This window comes from Protomyctophum parallelum (assembly GCF_964188405.1).
Source record: "Protomyctophum parallelum genome assembly, chromosome: 19".
Classification (NCBI taxonomy): domain Eukaryota; kingdom Metazoa; phylum Chordata; class Actinopteri; order Myctophiformes; family Myctophidae; genus Protomyctophum; species Protomyctophum parallelum.
Window position 1 is genome coordinate 21,145,626 of NC_139717.1, and position 22,061 is coordinate 21,167,686.

Below are 22,061 nucleotides of genomic sequence, written 5' to 3' on the forward strand. Positions count from 1 at the left end.
CTCCCGTGGTTTGTTATGATCTGTGTGTAGCATCCACCATCTTGGTGCACCCGGAAGACGCACACACGATTGGTTTCAATGAGGCGTTGCACCCAATGCATTTCCATTGGCCTCAATTTCCCAGAAGCCCTAGCAGCCCACAGCATGTGACGATTTCCGGTTTTGTCATCACAGCGAAGGCATCCAGTCTCATACTCCGCGACGAAGACGGATTTTCTTTTGATTCATTACATTACGGCGGATTAAACACATAAAACAAAAGGCGGGTATGTCCGATACGGCAGCGACATTAACCTGGAGTAATCCATTCCCGGCACGGAAACTGTTAATGTGACGTTCTCACTAAAAGAGGACAATGCCGCCCGCCACTCTCAATGGCGCGTGGGGGAGTTCTCTCACGCAGTAACACGACTCGTTTGGGCTGTAATTGAAGGTCGTTATTTTGTGACGGCAAGTGCTTTCACGCCATCTTGAACGCCGGGGCAATTTGTCGCGGTTTCCCCTTTTACAGTTATAATTAAAAGACGCGCTATAAAACAACGCCTGCTTTTCCTTCTTTGGATGTACTTTTATTATAGGGAGGCAGAGACAGTATAGGCTGATGGGAAATGGGGGGGGGGGGGGGAGTTGGGTTGGAACAAATCTTTCTGTGATAGTAGACACCTTTATGAACACATCTGTGGAGAAAGCTAGTGGTAAGCATTTTTTTTCTCCAGATCTGCCATAACTTAAGCTAATTTTCCCTGATTAATAGGCTTCCTTCTTTTTTTTGGAGGTGTGTGTGTGTTTGGTGTGTGTGTGTGTGTGTGTGTGTGGGGGGGGGGGGGGGGGGGGGCTTGTCACGCTCAACTGACGGGTATTTAACTGAAGGTTTGTCTGCCATGTCGCTCTCGTTTTTGTGTTAATTTGTCACCTGTTCCAGTCCTCCCCTCCATCACTCCATCTTCCTCATCATCCATCATGTCTGCCACAAGCATGCTTCTAACCCCAACTACCACCACCACCACCACCCAAAACACCTCCTCCTCCTCCTCCTCCTCCTCCTCCACCAACACCACCACCTCTAACTCCAGCTCCTCATCTCCTGGTAAGGCTCCAATAACCCGCTTAAAATGCTTTAACATTCACACTCCGTCGCGCGGCGGTGTCGCTTGTCGACGCTGACATGTTTGTTCTTACTCGAAGACCGGTTCTATTCGGCAAGCGACACCGCCGCACTACTGTGGGGTACAACTGCTGCTCAGCTGAATGTTCCCCAGAAGCACCTAGAGATGTTGGTTCGATGTTGGATGCTGAGAGAATGTGACTAGTTTAGGACAACAGCTTGTAGCATGCAGAGCAACGTCTTGGCACAAGTGTTTTTGAGTGCTGCAACCACTCCAAGGAACAGCAATGTCCGTGTTCACCTATGTTATGTTTGTTAATGAGCCAATGACTATGAGTACCAGTAGGGGCGCTGTTGTGCCAGAAACAGAGAGAGAGAGATAGTATTAGTGCTGCGCTGTTGCCTGCTGAGAGAGGGAGAGAGAGAGGAGAGGAGGGAGAGAGGAGATGAGGGGGGGAGGGGAGTTGCAACACTCAGTTCACACGGGTGTGATTTTTTTTATAATGGAGAGAAGAGAAGGGATACAGTATGCTTTAGTCTCATATAGCTATGGTGGTTTGGGGGGGACATGTTTCTGTATTATTTGTCTACTGGCTCTGTTGGAAGCTTTAGAATGTAATTTGCTTTACCCATTTTGGGCGGGAACCCCTTTTGGTGTTAGAATTGTGTTATCGAGATTCAAGATTATTTACTGCCATGTCAACAGAGTTGATTGGAATTTGTTTCAGTGACATTCATTATTTGAACTACACATGCTTTAGCTATTTTAGAAAAATCGAAGAACCACTGGCATAGAAACATAGCTTTTTCAGAAAACTCTCAGGATGTAGAAGACATTTTTAGAATCTGATCTCAGGTCAAAATGGGTTAAACTGGCATGGCATATTTTCGCACTTTTGGTAAGCAATGCATGTCATTCAAACAAGTTCTGGTTCTTCTCATTCATCCAATGAAACACCTCGAAAAACATCTCCGGGGGTATGGCTTCCTGTATTGAATGCATTCACACCTCATTCTATTAACATATATATATATATATTTTTGTATGTGCATGTGTTTGTTTTTCATTAACTACTCACCTGTACCTGTACCAATTTATTTTGCTAATCAGTTACTACTTCAAGCATCGCCAACAACGCTGCTGCTACTGCTGCTGCCACTAACGCTGCTGCTGTTACACACGCCAGCACAGCAACTGGTAAGGTAGCAAACCACACCTCTGATGCTAAGGTAGCTAACCACACCTCTGATGCTAAGGTAGCTAACCACACCTCTGATGCTAAGGTAGCTAACCACACCTCTGATGCTAAGGTAGCTAACCACACCTCTGATGCTAAGGTAGCTAACCACACCTCTGATGCTAAGGTAGCTAACCACACCTCTGATGCTAAGGTAGCTAACCACACCTCTGATGCTAAGGTAGCTAACCACACCTCTTACGCTAAGGTAGCTAACCACACCTCTGATGCTAAGGTAGCTAACCACACCTCTGATGCTAAGGTAGCTAACCACACCTCTTATGCTAAGGTAGCTAACCACACCTCTGATGCTAAGGTAGCTAACCACAACTCTGACGCTAAGGAAGTGAAAACGAAAGACAAACCATGTCATTTTAACCCATTCTGAACGGGAACCCATTTTGGTGTTCGCATCATGTCGTGCTTTAGCTATTTAAAAATAGCAGATCTACAAGCTCATAGCGCGCCACCGAGTGGCGCGCTACGAGCTTGTAGGTATGCTATTTTTGAAAAATCGAAGAACGACTGACATTTTTAGAATCTGATCTCAGGTCAGAATGGGTTCATCAGACCAGTGTGTGTCCAGTGGAAACCTCGTATGAATCTGATCTCAGGTCAGAATGGGTTAAAACACTCCCATAACACACCCATCGGGACCGGCATTGGACCCCACAAATCTGGCTTCGGACGGACCCCTGGTCTGATTCTGGTTCAGTCCAGGGCGTGTTATTGACTGTGTTGGTGATAAAGAGAAAGTGAGTTAGTTGATCTCGGTCATGGTTTATCACAGCAGCTGTATGCAGCATAGCCTAAAGGTTAACATAATATTACTATTGACCCAAACGGAATGGGCTGAAGCCGAAGCTTGTGATGCCCACGTTATTACTATTTAAATTATCCCGGTCATGGTTTATCACAGCAGTTGTATGCAGCATAGAGAAAGGACACAAAAGCAACACAAAGAAGATAAACCTAAACAAGTATCAACGTTGCTGCACGTCTTAGAATAGAAAGGAATAGAAAGAAAGAAATAGAAGAAGAATAAACGGGGAAGGAGATAGGCCTACAGGCAAATATAAGTAGTAGCAATAACAATAATAATGAATGTAGTAGTGTAAGATGGTATAGTATGGTATAGCAATGTTGTCTGCCCTGTGTTCCCTGTTTCTACTCCAAATCAAAAAGAGTGTGTGTGTGTGTGTGTGTGTGTGTGTGTGTGTGCGTGTACACGTGCGTGCGCGAGTGAGTCAAAAAGTACTCTTGTTCAATCAATACTGCAATGTATTGTTTCAGATGAAACTAAAATATGTCTATACCTAAAATGACATTTTATTGAAAATGAATCAACATTATTTGGAACCCTGCGTTTATGCGTTTCGTGTTTGACTGTTCATTCTGTGTGGTTGTTTTCCTTTCTGTGTGTGTATAGCTCACCAGCCAACCAGTGACATGTCTACTGTCTCCTCTAGCGCCACTAACCACTCTGCTACTAACCACCCCAAGCCTGGTAAGACCACCGCACTGCACTGCACGGCACTAACCAACCACCCCAAAGGCTGGTAAGAGTATAAGACCACCGCACTGCACGGCACTAACCAACCACCCCAAAGGCTGGTAAGAGTATAAGACCACCGCACTGCACGGCACTAACCAACCACCCCAAAGGCTGGTAAGAGTATAAGACCACCGCACCGCACCCACTGAACGGCTGCAAGGGACCCACCGGCAGCAAGCACCATGTAGCCTACTTTGTATTAGATCAAAAAGAGACATCAAAATGTTCTCTTTTGGGCCCCGGGCTAAACAAGGTTTGGGAACCTCTCTGATCATTCCCCCAACGTTCACGGTAGGGCATTCACTTCTAGTCATTTTTACTAGTTGCCTAGTTTACTAATCGACTAGTCGACTTCAAATTTTTTTGGAAATAAATATTTGTAATTTCTTTTGTTTTTTTATTTTGGAAATACATATTTGTACATTTAAAAACCGTGTACATTGGTGACTATAACTATAATCTACCTGATCTTGAGGCCTGCACAATCGGGAAAGAAAAAAATTACTTTTTTTTAATTAATTTTTTTATCAACTAGTCAACTAGTACCAACAAGGTAGATTTTAGTTGCTTAATGCCCTAGTTCACGGCGATATACACAACTGCTAAGTGCTAACTGAGAACTACATAGGAGTCACTGCTAACCAGATCCCTGCATATACCATGTTTATTTATTTTGTATTATGGGACCTTTTCTGAATCTCCTAGTAAAATAAATATAAACTATATCGTTGATGTCGGGGCAGAAACGTCTTATCTCCATATTTTTGACTTTTCGTGTTGTTTTTCCTATATGTACGGTCTATACCTAACTTACAGATCTGCTACTCTTACTATGTTTGAATTTGAATCCTGAAATCGTTCTTTGATTTTTCAAACTGCAGACCTACAAACTCGTAGCGTGCCACTCGGTGGCACAACTGCCCTTTTCCAGACCATGAATAGCAGCATTTACTATGTTGAAATAAATGCAAATGCCACTCCCTTCCCATGTCATGCTGGAATAGCCTGGTTAATAAGCCAGACCGAATCAGCCGTTGGCAAAAAAGAATTGCCTGCCGGCGGATTACGGTCTGGAGAGGCTCAATTGTACGCCCATTTCCAACACCAGAGAACTGGTGTGGCAAATCGGGACATGGTATGCAATATGGGCGGGTTTTGGTACAGTTACGTTCAATGCTTGAGACCTTTGACTGACAGTAGCTCTGACCAATTGCGTCAAAGAGAAAATGTTTGAACCCGCCCCCCCTGGGAAACAAGATCCATACACAGCATCTCCAGACTCAAATACCACACGACAGTGTGATTTGAGTCTGGCTTATTAGCCAGTCTAATGCCCGGAAGGCAGCATTCAGGAGTCTTGGAGAATTGCCCTGTGAGCTTGTAGATCTGCTATTTACACTGTGGTACTCCTTGAGCATAAAGACTGGCGATTATAGATTGTCAGCGTTTCTATTTTGCTTCTAAGCTGATAAAGGTATAGCATCGGACTATTTCTGACAAGCTGGGAGCGATTTAGACCTTTGTGATTTATTGAACTCGACTGCTTCAGAGGCTCTGCATGCTGTAGTATAGCGTCTTGACTCTTACTTAAACTTCTATATATATACAGTATATCTTTCTGTCACTTCTCTCTCTCTGTCCCCATCGCATTGATCTATTCCTGAAGTCCCGACCCTCCTCAATGCTAGCCATTTGTACTAGTTGACTAGTTGCCTAGTTTATACTAGTCGACTATTCGACTAGTTGTTTAACTACCTATTATGTAAAAGAAAAAATAATAATAAAATATTTATATTTATATTTGTACATTTCAAAACTGTGAAATTAATAGGTTTTGGAATCACTGCCAGAGCCGTAAAAATCCTCCCTTACCGGGATCACTGGCATATGTTTTCAAATGGGGGGGTCCGTGGCCTAATAAATGTTGATTTGTGGGTCCTTGACAAAGTTCCGGGAACCACTGCTATAATAATACTGTCTATCAAACTGGTGGTCCTTGAAATTAAAATAATAATAGCTGGGCTAAGGGCTATGGGTTAGGTTTAGGTGCGCTGCCCCGTGGGAGATTAGGTTTAGGGTGAGGGTCAGAGATAGGTTGTAGTTGTAGGACTAATGACTGGTCTAACCAATGACTAGTCTAAACCAAAAACTGTCTAAACTAAGTACTGCACCCAAGGTCTGTTCAAGGTTCAAGGTTATTTATTATTTGTCTCCCGAGGAAGAGATTTGTATCAGACAAATGCAAGCGTATCCCTTATGTCCATGTCGCCGCAGTGCAGCGTATAGCCCTTATGTCCATGTCGCCGCAGTGCAGCGTATAGCCCTTATGTCCATGTCGCCGCAGTGCAGCGTATAGCCCTTATGTCCATGTCGCCGCAGTGCAGCGTATAGCCCTTATGTCCATGTCGCCGCAGTGCAGCGTATAGCCCTTATGTCCATGTCGCCGCAGTGCAGCGTATAGCCCTTATGTCCAAGTCGCCGCAGTGCAGCGTATAGCCCTTATGTCCATGTCGCCACAGTGCAGCGTATAGCCCTTATGTCCATGTCGCCGCAGTGCAGCGTATAGCCCTTATGTCCATGTCGCCGCAGTGCAGCGTATAGCCCTTATGTCCATGTCGCCGCAGTGCAGCGTATAGCCCTTATGTCCATGTCGCCGCAGTGCAGCGTATAGCCCTTATGTCCATGTCGCCGCAGTGCAGCGTATAGCCCTTATGTCCATGTCGCCACAGTGCAGCGTATAGCCCTTATGTCCATGTCGCCGCAGTGCAGCGTATAGCCCTTATGTCCAAGTCGCCGCAGTGCAGCGTATAGCCCTTATGTCCATGTCGCCGCAGTGCAGCGCCAAATACATCTTTCTTGTGTTTGGGGGGAGGTAAGAAGACATCACATCACATTTCAAGTAAGATTGATAAGTAGGGAGTACAGACGGGGAGGGAGAGAGGAAAATAATGCGACCGCCCTCTTCAAGAGGCAAGCGTCCATCCTTTCCATCCTCCCATCAACCTCTCCTCTCTCCTCCCCACAAACAGCTCCCCTTGGCCGAGTCCTCCGTTGCCGTTGGTTACCTCTAACCAGCCCATGCTGCTCTCCTCTCTTCTTTCTTAGCCCATTTAGACCATGAGGACGATTCTACAAAATGTCTTCTATAAGCCTGACAGTTATTTTTTTTCTGAAAACCCTTATGTTTCTATGTCAGTGGTTCTCAAACTATTTCATGTCAACGACGCCAAGGATTATCTGTATTTGGCCTCCCCGACCCCCATCTGGAAATATGTTCCACCCCAGAAGCAAAAGATTTGAGTTAGAAATGTTGGCTCTGAAAGAATATATAGCCTACTGTATATTCAAAGATTTGTGCCACATTTTCACGATAAAAAAAAAATAGCAGACCTACAAGTTCTTGAGCTTGTAGATCTGCTATTTTTCAATAGCTAAAGTATGACGTAATGCTTTAAAACACCAAAAGGGGTTCCATCGCCCAGAATGGATTAATGTTCGTCCAGCAACATAATTCATAAATAACCCATGTTCTCTTTTCCCCCGTGTGAGGACGTATACTTCATAAATAACCCATGCTCTCTTTTCCCCCGTGTGAGGACGTATACTTCGCTCTCTTTTCCCCCGTGTGAGGACGTATACTTCGCTCTCTTTTCCCCCGTGTGAGGACGTATACTTCGCTCTTTCATTTGCTATTCCTTTACTTCTCTCTTTCTCTGCTGAGCGCATTTCATAATGTTATCTTTTGTCAATTTCAAACATGGAGATGTTTGAAATTCCCTTCATTGATTCCTCACAGACTATATAGCATCGATCGCTTATGCTGTAATGATGTTGAGAGAACACATAGTTATCACTGTATCTCTTGAATAGTTTTCATTTAGTTTATGGTCACACTTTAGTCACCTGGGATGTGTTGGTGTTAGTCTAGTTTTAGTCGACTAAATATCATAAGATTTTAGTTGACTAAATCTACAGTTGTAATGACCTGCACCTGCTTAAAAACAACGCGTCGCACTATGCAACCAAGTGTAAAATGACTTATAGTGGATCTCTTGTCCACCCTAACATTTTAGTCTAGTTTTTATTTGTTGACGAAATTTTCAATTTATATACAGTGTAGTCTTAGTTTTATAGCTGAGTTTTATAGCTGAGTTTTATAGCTGAGTTTTCATTTAGTTTCCATTTAGTTTTCGTCAGTGAAAAAAGGTGGTCGACGAACATCTCTTTGTCCACGGAATCAAAACTGCATATTACTGTAGGTTCCATATTTTTTGGTCAATTCTGACACTTACTGATAATAGTATGGATACTAAGGGCTATATATTGACCCTTATCCCTAAACTAATTTGCACATTATTTACTGTCTAAAAAAACCTTTTAAAATAGTTCAAATAGCTGGTCTACAAGCTCACAATGTCTCAAATGTAGATCGGCTAGTTGAACTAGAAAGGAGTTTTAAAATAGTAAAATATTATGAATTCGTTTAGAGATACGGGATAAGATGGAGCCCTGAGTCTTTCTTTCTTTGATTCTTGCATTAGTTCTATCTTGCTCAGTCGTTTTTCCTTACAGCAATGTCAACTAACAAATTAGACCTAATAATCAAGGTACAATAATCATAGTCATGCGTTTGTCGGTCTAGGGGCGAATATTTTAATACTCAATATGCAACCCGATTGAGCTCCCGTTTGCAAGTTGCATTGCTCTTTTCCATTGCATAATCTGTTATTTGTCCGATGTGTGTCTATAGGCACATTCAATGTGTAACAATTCTATGATGATTGTAACCTGCTCTTTCACCAAACTGGCCCCCATGGCGTGACGCATTGTGTTCTGGGTGACAGCGAAGGCGAGTGCGTCGCACGCACGGCACCGACTGCGCCCGTCTCCGAGGATGGCGGTCCCCGGATCTCCCTTCAAAGCTATTTCCACCACCACCACCACCAAAACCACCACGGCTACTGCTGGCACCAAAGCATCCACTCAACCTCCCTCTCAGCACCTCGTCCCCCAGTCTAAGACTCCAGGTGGACTCAGGCGTGCCTCTAAATCCACTGGAGGTCACGAGGCGTCCCCGGCCTCCCGGAAGTCCCGGAAGTCCGCCTACCCCCGAACCCTTAAACAGAGCGCGTTCGCCGCTCCTCCCGCTGTTGTGGCCCCCGACGCGGTGGTTCGACCCGGGGCCTCTGAAGTCCCTCCTCCCCGCCGTCAGCGAGCCTCTAGACTTCCGTCGCCGCAGGGCCCTGCGGCAGCGGCGGAGGCGGCGGCGGGGCGCCTCCCTCGGGCAGCCCCGCGCCGCAGGGCTCGGCCCACGCCGCTGGACCGTGGCTTCCTCCCCGCCACCGCCCAGCCTCCGGGGCCCTCGGCCGGGGCCGCACAGCCTGGCCGAGTGTCGCGGTCCGGTTCTCCTCCTGGTCCACCGCACCCCAGGCCCCCCCACCACCCGCGCCGTGGCCCGTCCTCCAAGACCTCGCTGGGCTTCATCTCCACGCCTCTCGTCTGGCCCCCGAGGAGGAGGCCGGAGGCGGCGGCGACGGGCGCCCCGTCCAGGACGGGGGCGTACATGACCAAGCCCGCTCTGCCGCAGCACGCACACGCACACGCACACGCACACGCGCACACGCCGGGGTTCGGAGCCGCCACCACCACGACGGCCGGCGCCAGCAGGGCTACGGTCGGACCCAAGCGCCTCAGAGTGACGACCGCCGCGGCTGCGAACGCACGGCCGACGCACGCTTCGTCTGGGCTTAGTATTCCTCGCACGACGACGACCACCGTCGCGGCGGCGGCCGTGACGCGGCAGCCCTCGCCAGAAGCCCCACGTCGTGAGACCACAACGACGTCGTCACCCGCCACCGCCTCGGACTCTAAACCCCCTCCTCCTGGATCCCAGGTGATGACCTCGGCGGAGCGGGGGTCATTTCCAGAGCTACAGACGGAGGGGGAATCGGACGTGGAGGTCGGCTTCCACGTAGCATCATCATCTTCATCTTCATCATCGTCGCTTAGCAACCGCAAGAACAAGCCGGCGGCGGCCCAGTGGTCGCTGGCGGGTGGCACAACGAGCGGGGAGGAGAACGGCACGCTCGGCGGCCGCGGAAACTGGACCGACGCCGCGGTGCTGTCGGTCGTCGGCGACGGCGACGACGACGACGACTACGGCTCCGGGACGGAGGGGGTGGCGTTCCTCTACGACCTGTCGGAGCTCACCGAGAGGGGCCTGTTTGACTTTGACTCCCTCTACTCCATGGACGAGCCCCCGTCCTCCTCCCCCGCCGCCATCGCCGTCACGGGAACCGCAAACGGGCAACAACAGCGCTCTGACTCCTCCCTTCCCTTCGCGGCGGACGACGAACGAGACGGCGGTGGCGAGCGCACTCGTCAAACCGTCCGACCCCCGCAGCAGCGGGGGGGGATTGGCTCCGAGGACCGTTTGTTCAGCCAATCGGGGGTTGTGGGGGCTGACACCGCAAAAACAACAACGACAACGCGCGCTTTTGACGCAGCGGGCGAACTTCCGTTCCGTCCGTCCGAAAACGGATTCTCGGTCACGCGGCAGCCCACGAGCAGCTGCCTGCTCCCGCCACAGAGCAGCGGCGTACAGTCTGTAACGCCCGATGTCGTTCTTCCCCCAACGCCACCGTGTCTCCTGCCTCCCTCCTCCTCCCCCCCACCACCTCCTCCTCCCTCTCGGCCTCTGCTCCCGACGCCTGCAGCGGTGCCGCCGCCGCCACTCTCTCCCCGCTCTCTGTCGTCGCCCGCTCTCTACCGCTCTCCCTCTCTCCTCGGCGTGACGACGCGCGTTGTCGTCTACCCAGGAGAGACGACCCAAAAAACGCTCCCTCCCGGACTGTCGGCGGCGCCCTCGTTTCCCACTCTTGTTTCCGCTCGGCGGGATATCTCCACTCCCGGCGTCCCGCCCGATCGCTACCCCTCGGCCTCTCTTCTTCTCTCTTCTCCTCCCGTCGTCTCCACTTCCCCCGCTCACCGTCTCTCTGCGTCCCTCCCCCTCTCCTCCGCCCCCGCCGCCGTCGTCGCCCTGCCTCCTCCTTCATGGACTCTCCCCCTCTCTTCCGCGGGCACAGCGGCGGCTGTGCCCGCCGCCGCCGCTCCGCCACACGTCTCCTTCACGCTTTCTCTCCCCGCCCCTCCTCCTCCTCCCACCCCTCTTCATCCGTCCTTTCCGCTCCCGCCCCTCGCGAGTCGGCCGCACGCTTGGCCCGCCGAGCGAGACAACGTCGCCCCCCGCGTCGTCTCCTCTTCCCACGTCTTCCCTTTCGTTGTCCGCGTGGCTCGAAAGGACCGCGGCGGGCCAGGTGGCAGGCAACGAGAGAGGAGGAGCCTCCCCACCGCCGCTCCTCTCTCCTCCTCCTCCTGCTCCGCCCCCGGCCTCACACACGTCACCCGCCGTCCAAGTCTCCACCTTCTCCCCCCGCTCGGCGGCGAGGGAATCGAGCCTCGCAGCAGAATGGAGCACTCGACACCTCCTCGGCGACGGCCAAGGAAGCGCGGTTCCCGCCAAGCCTTTCGCGGGCTTAATTGAGCCGTCTCCGCCGGTCGTCGTCGTCGTCGCCGCCACGTCGTGGACGGCCGGACACACCCCGCCCGCCGACACGCTCCACCCGACGAGCCGCGAGCGCACGAGCGCAAACGCTTTGAGCTCTTCTCTCTCTTCAGACACGGGAGCGCGCCCAGAGATGCGGAGCGTCGATGCGATATTTCACTCTCCGTCGTCCTCTTCTTTCTCTCCCACCTCTGCTCTCTTCCGCTCCGCGCTGCGTCCGTTCTCTCTCTCTCGTCTGGCCGACCCGCCGGTCCCTCCCGAGGTCGAGGCGACCTGGGGCGAGCCCCTCTCGTCACCCTCCCCTGTTCCAGTGGCCGTGTCTCCCCCGATAGAGACGTCTAGCGCTTCCGGTCCGACTGTCGCGAGGGTCACTGGCGCGTCCCGCGCGCCTCCCGCCACTCAAACCGCCTGCGTCGACGACGACGCGACCCCACGCACCTTTTCAACCCGGTGGCCGGATCCCTCTGTCGCGGTGCCGACTCGCACGGCAGCGCCCGAGTTCCACCGCGGTTTGGCACCTGGCTCGGGCCCGCCACATGTTGACTCGGGCCCGGGATATTCAGACGCTGTAAACGTGGCGACACACATTCCGTCGCGCGCTCAGACGCCCGCGGAGACACCGGCGGTCCCGCTTCGTCCCACGCACGCGGCGTCGCCCGCGGACTTTGCACACACGCCGCCGCGCATGGGCAGCCCTACGCACGTAGACGCACATGCTCGGGGGTGTCAGGAAAACGCGGACGACCTCATCTGTGGGTCCTCCGTCTTGAGTCACGGGACAGGGACGGGCGAGCGCGGCGAACACACGACAAACGCTCCTCCGCACGCGGCAGAGTCCGCGCAAACCGACGCGCCAACCGACGCGCACGGCGGCGGCATTACGGAGCTGGCTCGCCGGCCGGGCTCTCGTTTTCCCTTGTTCGTCCTCGCTCCCTCCCTCCTCGCTCCCTCTGTCCTCTTCCCTTTCCTGTCCTCCTCCTCCTCCTCCCTCGAGCCCTTCCTCACCCCTCCTCCCCTCGCCCCGTCCACTCCCACTCTCCCTCTCGTCCGCCGCACTACTCTCTCTCCCTACACTACCTCTTTTTTAACCCGTCCTCTCTCCCTCGCCCACATTCCGCTCTCTCCCTCTCTTCCTCTGCTCCCTCCTCCCCCCTCCGCCACATCGGCGGCGGCGGTGGTTCCGCAAGTTGCCTCGGACCAATTGGGCCCCGTTCGCTTGCCCCTGCATGGAATGCAGCCGTCCCCGGTCGCCCCTCTCAGCCCGTCGGGGGACGCCTTTGTTCGCGTCGCCACGACGGCCGAGACGGCGGAAGGTTCCCCGAGGAGGGGGACCTCCATCGTCGCCATGTCGCGCCCCGTCGTCGTCACTCCTCCTCCCGTACGGTCAGCGGAGATCTCCATCAATGAGCACGAGAGACACTCTGAACTGGATCCCAGCGGGCCCTCCTCCTCCATAACGGATAATCTGAGCCACAGTGCCGCTCTTTCTCTTCCGGAGAAAAGCCCCTTGTTTACCCTCAACCCGTCCGCCTCCGGCCCTGCCAGGCCTTCGTGGGAAGCGTCCCAGTCCTCGCCCGTTGTCGCCTCGAACGTCGGCGCCGTCGCGCGACCCCCGTCGTCTCCCACCGCCCGTTTCCCTCCCGCTCCGACCGGCGGTGCCGAGCCGAGTCGGACGCCGCCCTCCGTAACGACACGTGCGTCGCCTGTCAGCGCTGCGGTTAACCCGACCTCCACACATGCTGCTGCTGCTGCTGCTGCCGGCCAAAGTATCCTCCTCCTCCTCCTCGCCACCCCGACCTACACACCTCCTATAAGCGGCATCGCTGCCCCAGATCGGGGCTCCGTTTCTGGGTCACCACCGCCGCAGCCGGCAGACGGGGGGCTCCTCCCCTGGAGGGACGGACACGCCGGCGACACGCACCACGGCCCCGGCTACGTGAGCGCCCCGGAGGTCTCCTCCTCTGTGCCCAGCCGATGGAACCCGGACACGGGAGAACGACAAGGGGACGTCGTCGGGGACCACGTTGTGCCCTCAAAGGACGCTCCGCTGCCTCTGTCCTCGGCGGCCTCGCCGCCGGCACTCAAAGCGACGCCGCCCTCCGCCGGCGGCGGCCCAATAAAGGCCATGCCGCCGCGGCCCGCCCACGGAGCCACGGAGGCCCCGCCTCCTCCCCCGACTTTGGCCGCCAGGCCCCCCGCCGCCGAGTTATTGCCGCCATGCCAATGTAAACCCCGCTTTCGTATTACCTGTCTGTGTGGACTGGCATCAGGGAACAGTATGTCACGCAGTCCATACACACCCCGACAGTAGACGTATAGAGACCTGAGGATGTTAGTCGAGTGGAATGGCCGTAGTTTGCAGTGGTTTTCAACCCTTTTTTTATTTTTTATATATATATATATTTTATCCCACGATTTTGTAACCCATTTTTCACCCCTGTGTCAATCATCTATTGTGATCCTGGGTTCTACACACCCTCCACCAACCTAGGCCCCATATATGGGGGACATGGGGAGAGCAACGGACTTGAACTCATGCTTCCTTCATGCCTGAGTGTCCAAGTTGCTCCTTTACCTCTGGTTGGACGTAGCGCGTGGAAGGAACACGTTATTCCAACCAGTTCCTTTCCCCTCCATCAGGGGAAAGGAACCCTTGACCCTTTTTCAGTGTCAAGGGTCTATTGTTCATTTGGCATTTGAGCCACGGATACACCATCTGATGAGATTCTGAGCCTCTCCCAGACACCCAGACGTAGAATATGTCGGATAAGATTCTGTCCACAATTCCATACTGCATTGACGTGGTATAGAATTCTTCTACATTCGCTTATTGTGTAAACCTCTTGTAAATTAAAGTAACGCCAGGCTCGGCATGCAATGTTTTATAATAACACTTTAATTCGTAAGAGTGTTATTCAAAGATCTAATAAGGGTCCATTTTGGTTATCACCTCCTCCCCCATCCATCATTTATCATGGGGACCACCTGGACCACTGGTGGTCCCCGGGCCCACTGGTTGAGAACCACTGCAAGAATTAGCCACTGCAAGAAATATTCATCTTTTAACTTGTCATTTCAAATGAGGACTTATAGCCTACGTTATTTTCTTCTTTCCTTAACCCATTTAAGACCCGAGTTCAAAACATTCACTTTGAAAGAATATAATATATTCAAAGATTTGCGCCACATTTTTTACGATCTTTAAAAAATAGCAGACCTACAAGCTCGTAGCGCGCCACTCGGTGTCGCACTATGAGCTTGTAGATCTGCTATTTTTCAATAGCTAAATTATAACATGATGTTTAAAACACCAAAAGGGTTAAGACGGAGTCAAAAGCGCCGGTCAATATGCCCCAGAGACGTCCACTCGCTTCGAACCTCCAACTCAAAGTATCTCGCATTAAAAACAGGGCGACAGCGTTTGATTGTTTTGACGCTTGATTTGAGAATGTGTAGCGGAGCAAAAAAAACATAATCCCCCCCCCCCCCCCCCCCCCCATTGGCCCCGCAGTGTGTTTTCTCTGCCATTTATTTTCAGACAAATTAAATGTCACAGTCGAATGCTATATATATATATATATATATATATATATATATATATATATTAAAAAATGACACGCGGGAGGTGGAAATATTCTTGCAGTGCCGTAGCTGAAGAGGTGGCTGTCTGCAGTAGTAGTATTAGACGTAGTAGTAGTAATAGTACGAGGCCTCGTTAGTTAGACCTCTGTCCACACTCGTAGTGTTGCTGTAGCTGTCAAATCGGGTTAAGGGGTTTGTTTAAATGTACTCTTGCTGCTTGCTGATTGGTTCGTTGGCCGGGTTTAGAGCACTAACATGGAGTGTATAGTTCCAATCAGGGATGAACTAGTGCACCTGGTGTAGGCTACCACTACTTGCACCTTTTTGGTATTGGTCTCTCTCTCTCTCTCCCTCCCTCTCTCTCTCTCTCTCTCTCTCTCTCTCTCTCTCTCTCTCTCTCTCTCTCTCTCTCTCTCTCTGACTATAATATATCTCAATCCACTGAGCCTCTTGGGAGAAGTCCTGCTCTGTTGCTTTTTGCAATTCATCGCCCAGTGAAAAACATAAACCTCACCTCGATAACAAAACTGGAAAAAAAAGCCTAATGTATAGTAAAAAAAAAATAAGTAAAATCAAATCTGCTGTTTTAATGGCCCAAAAGTGTAACATGCTACTGTCGACTCCACTGACACGGCTGCCTCCCACGAGAGCTGACGGAGGAGAGATTAGAATATAGGACAGCTGTCTGACTAACCTCAACTATAGACAGTGGACTGACACCTAGTGGCCACTGTGAGCCATAGCAGGAGATTTTTACAAAAACCTCGACAACCATGAAATGAAATGCACCACCTCCTCGGCACACATAATGGCACAATGCATTCCGTTTAAATGCTACATTGTTATTTAACAAAAGAGCATATTATACTACCGTGCTACCCTTCACGAATGGCTTCTCTGTTGGTGTTTTGTTTAACAAAGGCCCGGGAGTAGAAGGACCCGTGTAAATGTTACACAACATTTGCAAGTCAAGTTTGAAGTATAATGCGTCTCCACGTACTTTCCATTTAATTAACATTGCAATTTGGCTTTTAAGGTACCGTAGTAGAGTAAACTGTGTAAGTGTTGTTTTTATGTTGCAAACATTCACAAAGAAATTAATTCAACCAAATGTGTGTCTACTTTGAAATGCCATATGCTATACAGTAGCTCCATTATTTATGTTTTGACCCAGCAGGCAGTCCAACTCTTTTAAAGGTAATTCATGTTGAAATGATGTGGGGGGAAAGCTAACAAAAACGCTACTTTGGGCTACTTTAAAACGGCCAGGTGTAGGTAATTTACCAATTTGAAAATCACTGCTGCGTCTGTACCGTATTTAAAATGTCTGTGCTACTCTCTAATACAAGCCGTTCAAACTCTCCATTCAGAAATAATACGCCTGGCGAAACATAGTTTTACAAAATGAATGTTCAGAATACATTCCGTATCGTTTTTGTATTTGAATATGGACAAAATGTCCATAAACTCAATGCACTAACTACAGTAGCCTATTGTTGACAATGGACAATGACAATGATTCAGATTTTAAACCATTGCCGAGTCACAACTTGTATTGAATTAGTCTGGCAGCACAGGCTTGTGGGGTGGGAAATTTGGTATATAGTGTTTTTTATTGGCCTAAAATATTGTCTATATAGATACATTCATGAATCCACTTGCTGACCGGCTGTCGGAATTAGGCAATTTCTTTTATAGGAGTTTCTTGTGACCCTACCATTAACATCCTATATAATGCGTACATGTCAAACTTTCCTTATTTAAGTAGCATGTGACATGTCAAACTATAGTTTTTTCGTGATTCTGAATCCATTCCAATCATTAGTTTTGCACACAAAAAAACACTCCTTGGGCTAAACATGGCCATGGCCGTCATGACAAAATGTGATTAGGTCAGCACAAAATGTGACGAGGTCAGCACATTCTGGGCACAATCATGAAAACCCCCTAGTTTGACATGCCGACAGCCGGTCAGCAAGTGGATTCATGAATGTATGTACTGTACGTATCGTATAGACAATATTTAGGGCCAATAACAAAAAGACCATGTACCAAATTTCCCAATTTCCGTCGGCTGCCGGACTATATTTATTCTTTAACTACATGCTTTCTTTAATCACACTTTTGGGGACAGCTTGGGGACTTCTAGATTGGCAGGCCACTGCATGTTGTGCTGTCAATTAGCACAACGACGGTGACAGATTAGGCTGCGTTATTCCTGTGTGTCTTGAATGTCACACAGTGTTTCTGTGACAAGTTAATCAACTCCAGCTTCTCAACCTCCAGCTTCGGGGAATGCCATACTGCTAAGGTTATTCTTGTCGTGGCTTCATTCAAATTAAGGCAATTTTGCCTCCACCTGGCTGTTCCAGATGTCTAATCGGATGCCATTTAACCCGTTTTGGACTGAGGTTGATAAAAGGCTTCTAAATCCTAATAGTTTTCTGAAAAACCCATGTTTCTATGTCAGTTGTGCTCAACCTTAACCCCCAAAATTATCTCTATTGGGCCACGGACCCCCATCCGAAAATATGTAGTTCCAGGGACCCCCCCAGAAGCCAATATTTTAGTAAAAAATGTTCACTCTGAAATATCAAAGATTTGCGCCACATTTTCACGACTTTTCAAAAATAGCAGACCTACAAGTTCGTAGCAGCTTGTAGATCTGCTATTTTTCAATAGCTAAAGTATAACATAATGCTTAGAACACCAAAAGGGGTTCCCGCCAAGAATGGGTTAAAACCAGCTGGCATCCTCTCTGGGTGTAAGCACACTTGGGCTTCCATGTGCGGGCAAAAGCCGCTCGTATAGCAGGCATCTCTTCCTGGTTTTTAGCTAGGAAAAAATAAAGAGGAAGGTGCACGGAGGTGTGGCCTGGTCTCCTGTGGGAGGTTTTTGCACATGCTCAGTGTAAACAGGAACTGCGATGATGGAGTGTTCCAGCAGAGGTGCTAGAGGTGCATGAGAGTTGCTGACCCCGAACTGAAATAATAAAAAGGATATAAAAAAAAGATAATAGTACATTGTTGAAACATATTTTAAAACTTATATCAATTTCATACCTGTGTGGATTTGTTTTTGTGTATAACAGACTGAAAGACAAAGGACAAGGACAAGTACATTTACTAAATGTTAATGTTTTTTCTAACTGTTTATTCAAGTGCTGTGGATGATATAAAACATTTGAAAAGGGAAGGGTGACTGCTGTTCAATTCTCAACTGTTCTGGATCTCATTATTTACATCACAAGGTTTGAGCTTTCTATCTAGCACCTCTGCTGGAACACTCCCATCATCACAGTTCCTGTTCACACTGAGCATGTGCAAACCTCCCGCAGGAGACCGGGCCACACCTCCGTGGACCTTCCTCTTTATTTTTCCTAGGTTTTAAGACAGCTGGTGGATGGAAATATTTCCCGGAAAAGCTTGCCCACACGGCATTCTGCCGCGTGGGCAAGCTTTTCCGGGAAATATGGCCGGTGGAGCTTCATTTCCATCCAAGATAAAAACCAGGAAGAGAATCTACTGCTGCGATCGGCTTTTGGCATCTCTGTGGCGCTAAAGTGTGCCTGCGCTGTCTGCGGGTCAGGAGTGGAGAACCACAGCACTGTGACGCACAGTGGTGGGGAAAGGGTACTGCAATATAGAAATACTCAAGTACAAGTAAAGTCCGGAATTCAAAATGTGCGTGAGTAAAAGCACAACAGTATCGCCATCAAAATGTACTCAAAGTAACAAAACATGTCCTGATCGGCTATGTTCAAATTTGGCCCGAAATGTATATAGGGCTGAAGTGGTTACTGTATGTTTTGTAATATTAATCGGAATCTACAATGTCACTAGTAAGTAAAGTTTTCAAATAAATGTAGTGGAATAAAAGTACAATATTTGCCTGTGAGACGTATTGGAGTAGAAGTAAAAGTACTGGAAATTGGAAACACTCAAGTAAAATACCTAAAAATTGTACTTAAGTACAGTACTTAAGTAAAAGTACTTAGTTACTTTCCACCACTGCTGTTCACACAACATGCTGTCGGCCAATGGCTCTCAACAGGTGGGTCGCGGATTTTTTTTGGGGGTCCCCAGATGACAGTGAAGTGACACTTTAGACTGTACTTCTAAGACCTTTTAATTAAATCAAAAAAGAAAGAAAATAAAAACATCCTTACTGCAATAACAAGTCATCAGCAAACTATTGCTGTAAAATGGCCAAGTTGTCAAATAATAGAAAGAAAGACGCAGAAATTGCTCATCGTGAGCTCGACGGGCCCTAAGGATAATAGCACGACACATTCCAAATGATGCCATCCACCGAAATGCCTGCTCTGTCTCTCTCTCTCTCTCTCTCTCTCTCTCTCTCTCTCTCTCTCTCTCTCTCTCTCTCTCTCTCTCTCTCTCTCTCTCTCTCCCCCCCTCTCTCTCCCTCCCTCTCTCTCCCTCTCTCCGCTCCTCCTCCGGTCTTATCTGTTGTAAGGCAGCAGATTTTGCCCACATCATTTTTACAGAATATAATTGGATTTTTTTTAGTCACACTTATAGCGCCACCACCACACACACACACATATATATATATATATATATATATATATCTCCTGCTATGACGCTGCACGGAAGGAGGCCGAAAACTAATAATAGATAGAAACCCTGTTAGTTTTATTAGAAGCTTCGTGAAAGTGCCACGGTGTCAAATCACGACTAATGTCTCATTGTTATTCTCTCTGTCTCTCTCTCTGTCTCTCTCTCTCTCTCTCTCTCTCTCTCTCTCTCTCTCTCTCTCTCAGAGGGTTTTTTCTACAGGCTCTTGTTTGAGGTGGACGACGAGGACTCTGAGTTGACGGAGGCGGAGGTGGAGCAGGCGGTGGTTCAGTGGGTGAGACGTGTACCACGCTTATAGACCACTGTTTCCCAAAAAGAACAGCGGGTCGGGACCATAGAGTATTAACTCATTTAAGCCTGACGTCGAAAAAAAAAAAAAAATGCCAGAAACCTAACACGTTAGCTCAGGCTAGTGAAGGGCTAATTCCATAATGTAATGATTATTCTTATTATATATTTTGCAGTTGAACCAGACGTTCCAGAACTGGACCCACGCTGTCCATGTGGACTTCATCAGGTGACAAACTGTTTTTTCTTTTTTTAATACTGACTACTGAATACTTTCCTTGTGGATGTGAGAGGGTCTATAGCGTGACGTACAGCCTAGGGCTCAATCAAACCAAAGTGGATGTCCGCGGTCGTCGTCACGTGCGAACAAAAGTGAAAAGTGCCCTTTTTGAATGTTTTTATATATTTTTTTATAGAGGGACCTATGGGGGGGGGGGGGGGTGACAAGCAGTAAAGGCCGTCAACGAATTCGGCCAAACGCCATGGCGAGACCTGCGGTACACTTGCCAGACTGGATTATACCAGCCAACGGAGCCGGATTTACCTTGCTGAGGGCCCCCGGGCTGGAGCAAATTTGAGGGCCCCGTGAAAAAATTGGGCTATTTTGTTTTCAATTTTGGGGTACACAGGCAGGCCCCTAAAAAGAGAGGCAGGCAGAAGCTCTCAATGGTTTAACCATAATACAACTAAATACAATAACTATACACACATTTCACTTGAATTGGATTTCAACACTTTACAATTTTATAATAAAATAATAAAAGGTTGAAAACCACTGCTTTATAATATTATAAAGTAATAAAGTAATTAGTAATCTATCTGTGCTTCCGCCCTCCTCTCCGCAGTGTCCAGCCAGGCCTCGTGGACAGGAGCGTCAGCACCAGGTTCGTTTCATGTCTTATACTATACCGTATACCGCCAGTGGCGGGGGAAAAGTACTGACATTTGTTACTTAAAGATGCCGTGAAAGTGCCGTGATTTTTTTCCACCCTAAAACATGATCATCAGGTCTTATCATTATCTAAGGAGGTATACTTCTTCAGTATTTGTTAAAATGTTGTTTTTATGTGGGCACGCCCACCAGTTCATTAAGTATGCCTGGTTTCCCTGGTGGGTGGTGATGGGTGGTGAACCGGTGATCCACCTGAACTGAAGCCGCACCCACAGCTGTAGTTGTATGATAAAGGGGGAGGGGTTAGGGCTGATAGTGTGATGTCACTCTATTACTGTTTATTTCATTGGCCCGTTTGACTGTCATGGGTTCAGCCTCCAGGAACAAACCCTAAATACAAAGTTAATACACCATTGCACAAAAAACGACTCCAGGGAAAACGACTCCCTGGAAAAATACAAAAATGGTGGCACCCCCTCTTTAAAAGGACACTTCACCCCTTTTGCAACTCAGATCTCATTTTAATGATGTTTTTGGAGACAAACACTTTCCTGGGTTTTTTTATCTGAGTAAATGTGTTTTTAGATATTTTAGTAGGCTATTTATTTCAACATGTTGTTTGATGGGTGTGGGGGGAGGGCAGAACACATCCATCAAAGCTGTGTTCAGACACAAGTCAGTTGTCAGACACAAGGCAAGTGTCCTGAACGCAGCCCAGTAAGGGCATATGTCGACCCCGCCCGCTCACCTCTTCCCCACCCCCTCCTGGTGCTGTGGCCATCTTGGATCCTAAAACACAATATAAACAATGTGAGAGGGCTGGGGTCCTTATTGGACACTGGGCTCACTTCCTTCCTGGAATACAATTTTCCAAAGCTGGCTTTTCTACAATAGACTTCTATTGGCGAAGAGCATATAGCAAACAGTGACAAGTCCTGGACCGGAAGTTGGCAGAAATGCATTGGACTCAGGCAACAGTTCCTCTTTAATGAACTTAAATCCCTTTTATTTTAGATTGTTTTTTAGTAATACAACATAAACATTACAGAGACTTTAATTGTTACTGTACAATACTTTAAAACAGTTGTCATGTTGCACACATGCCAAAGATTGGCTCTTATTTGCCGCTCCTCAGTTTTGAGGATCGGCTTTGAGCGCTCAGTTTTCTGCCCCCTCAATGTCGTGACTCTGTCTTACTCTATGGCTCCGGTCTTACTGAGACAACATGTAATATTATATTTG

General features: G+C 48.7%; 1 protein-coding gene across 1 annotated transcript in view; it reads left to right on the plus strand.

Moving 5' to 3' along the window:
• The first annotated feature begins 3,780 nt into the window (after positions 1–3,780).
• Positions 3,781–22,061, plus strand: part of adgrg6 (adhesion G protein-coupled receptor G6) — a 67,224-nt gene continuing 48,943 nt past the window's right edge. Inside the window, exons 1-4 of the mRNA XM_083789911.1 lie at positions 3,781–3,850; positions 19,825–19,913; positions 20,104–20,156; positions 20,773–20,811. Coding sequence (XP_083646037.1) covers positions 3,793–3,850; positions 19,825–19,913; positions 20,104–20,156; positions 20,773–20,811 — 239 coding nt within the window. The 5' untranslated portion in view covers positions 3,781–3,792. The remainder of the gene's footprint in view (positions 3,851–19,824; positions 19,914–20,103; positions 20,157–20,772; positions 20,812–22,061) is intronic.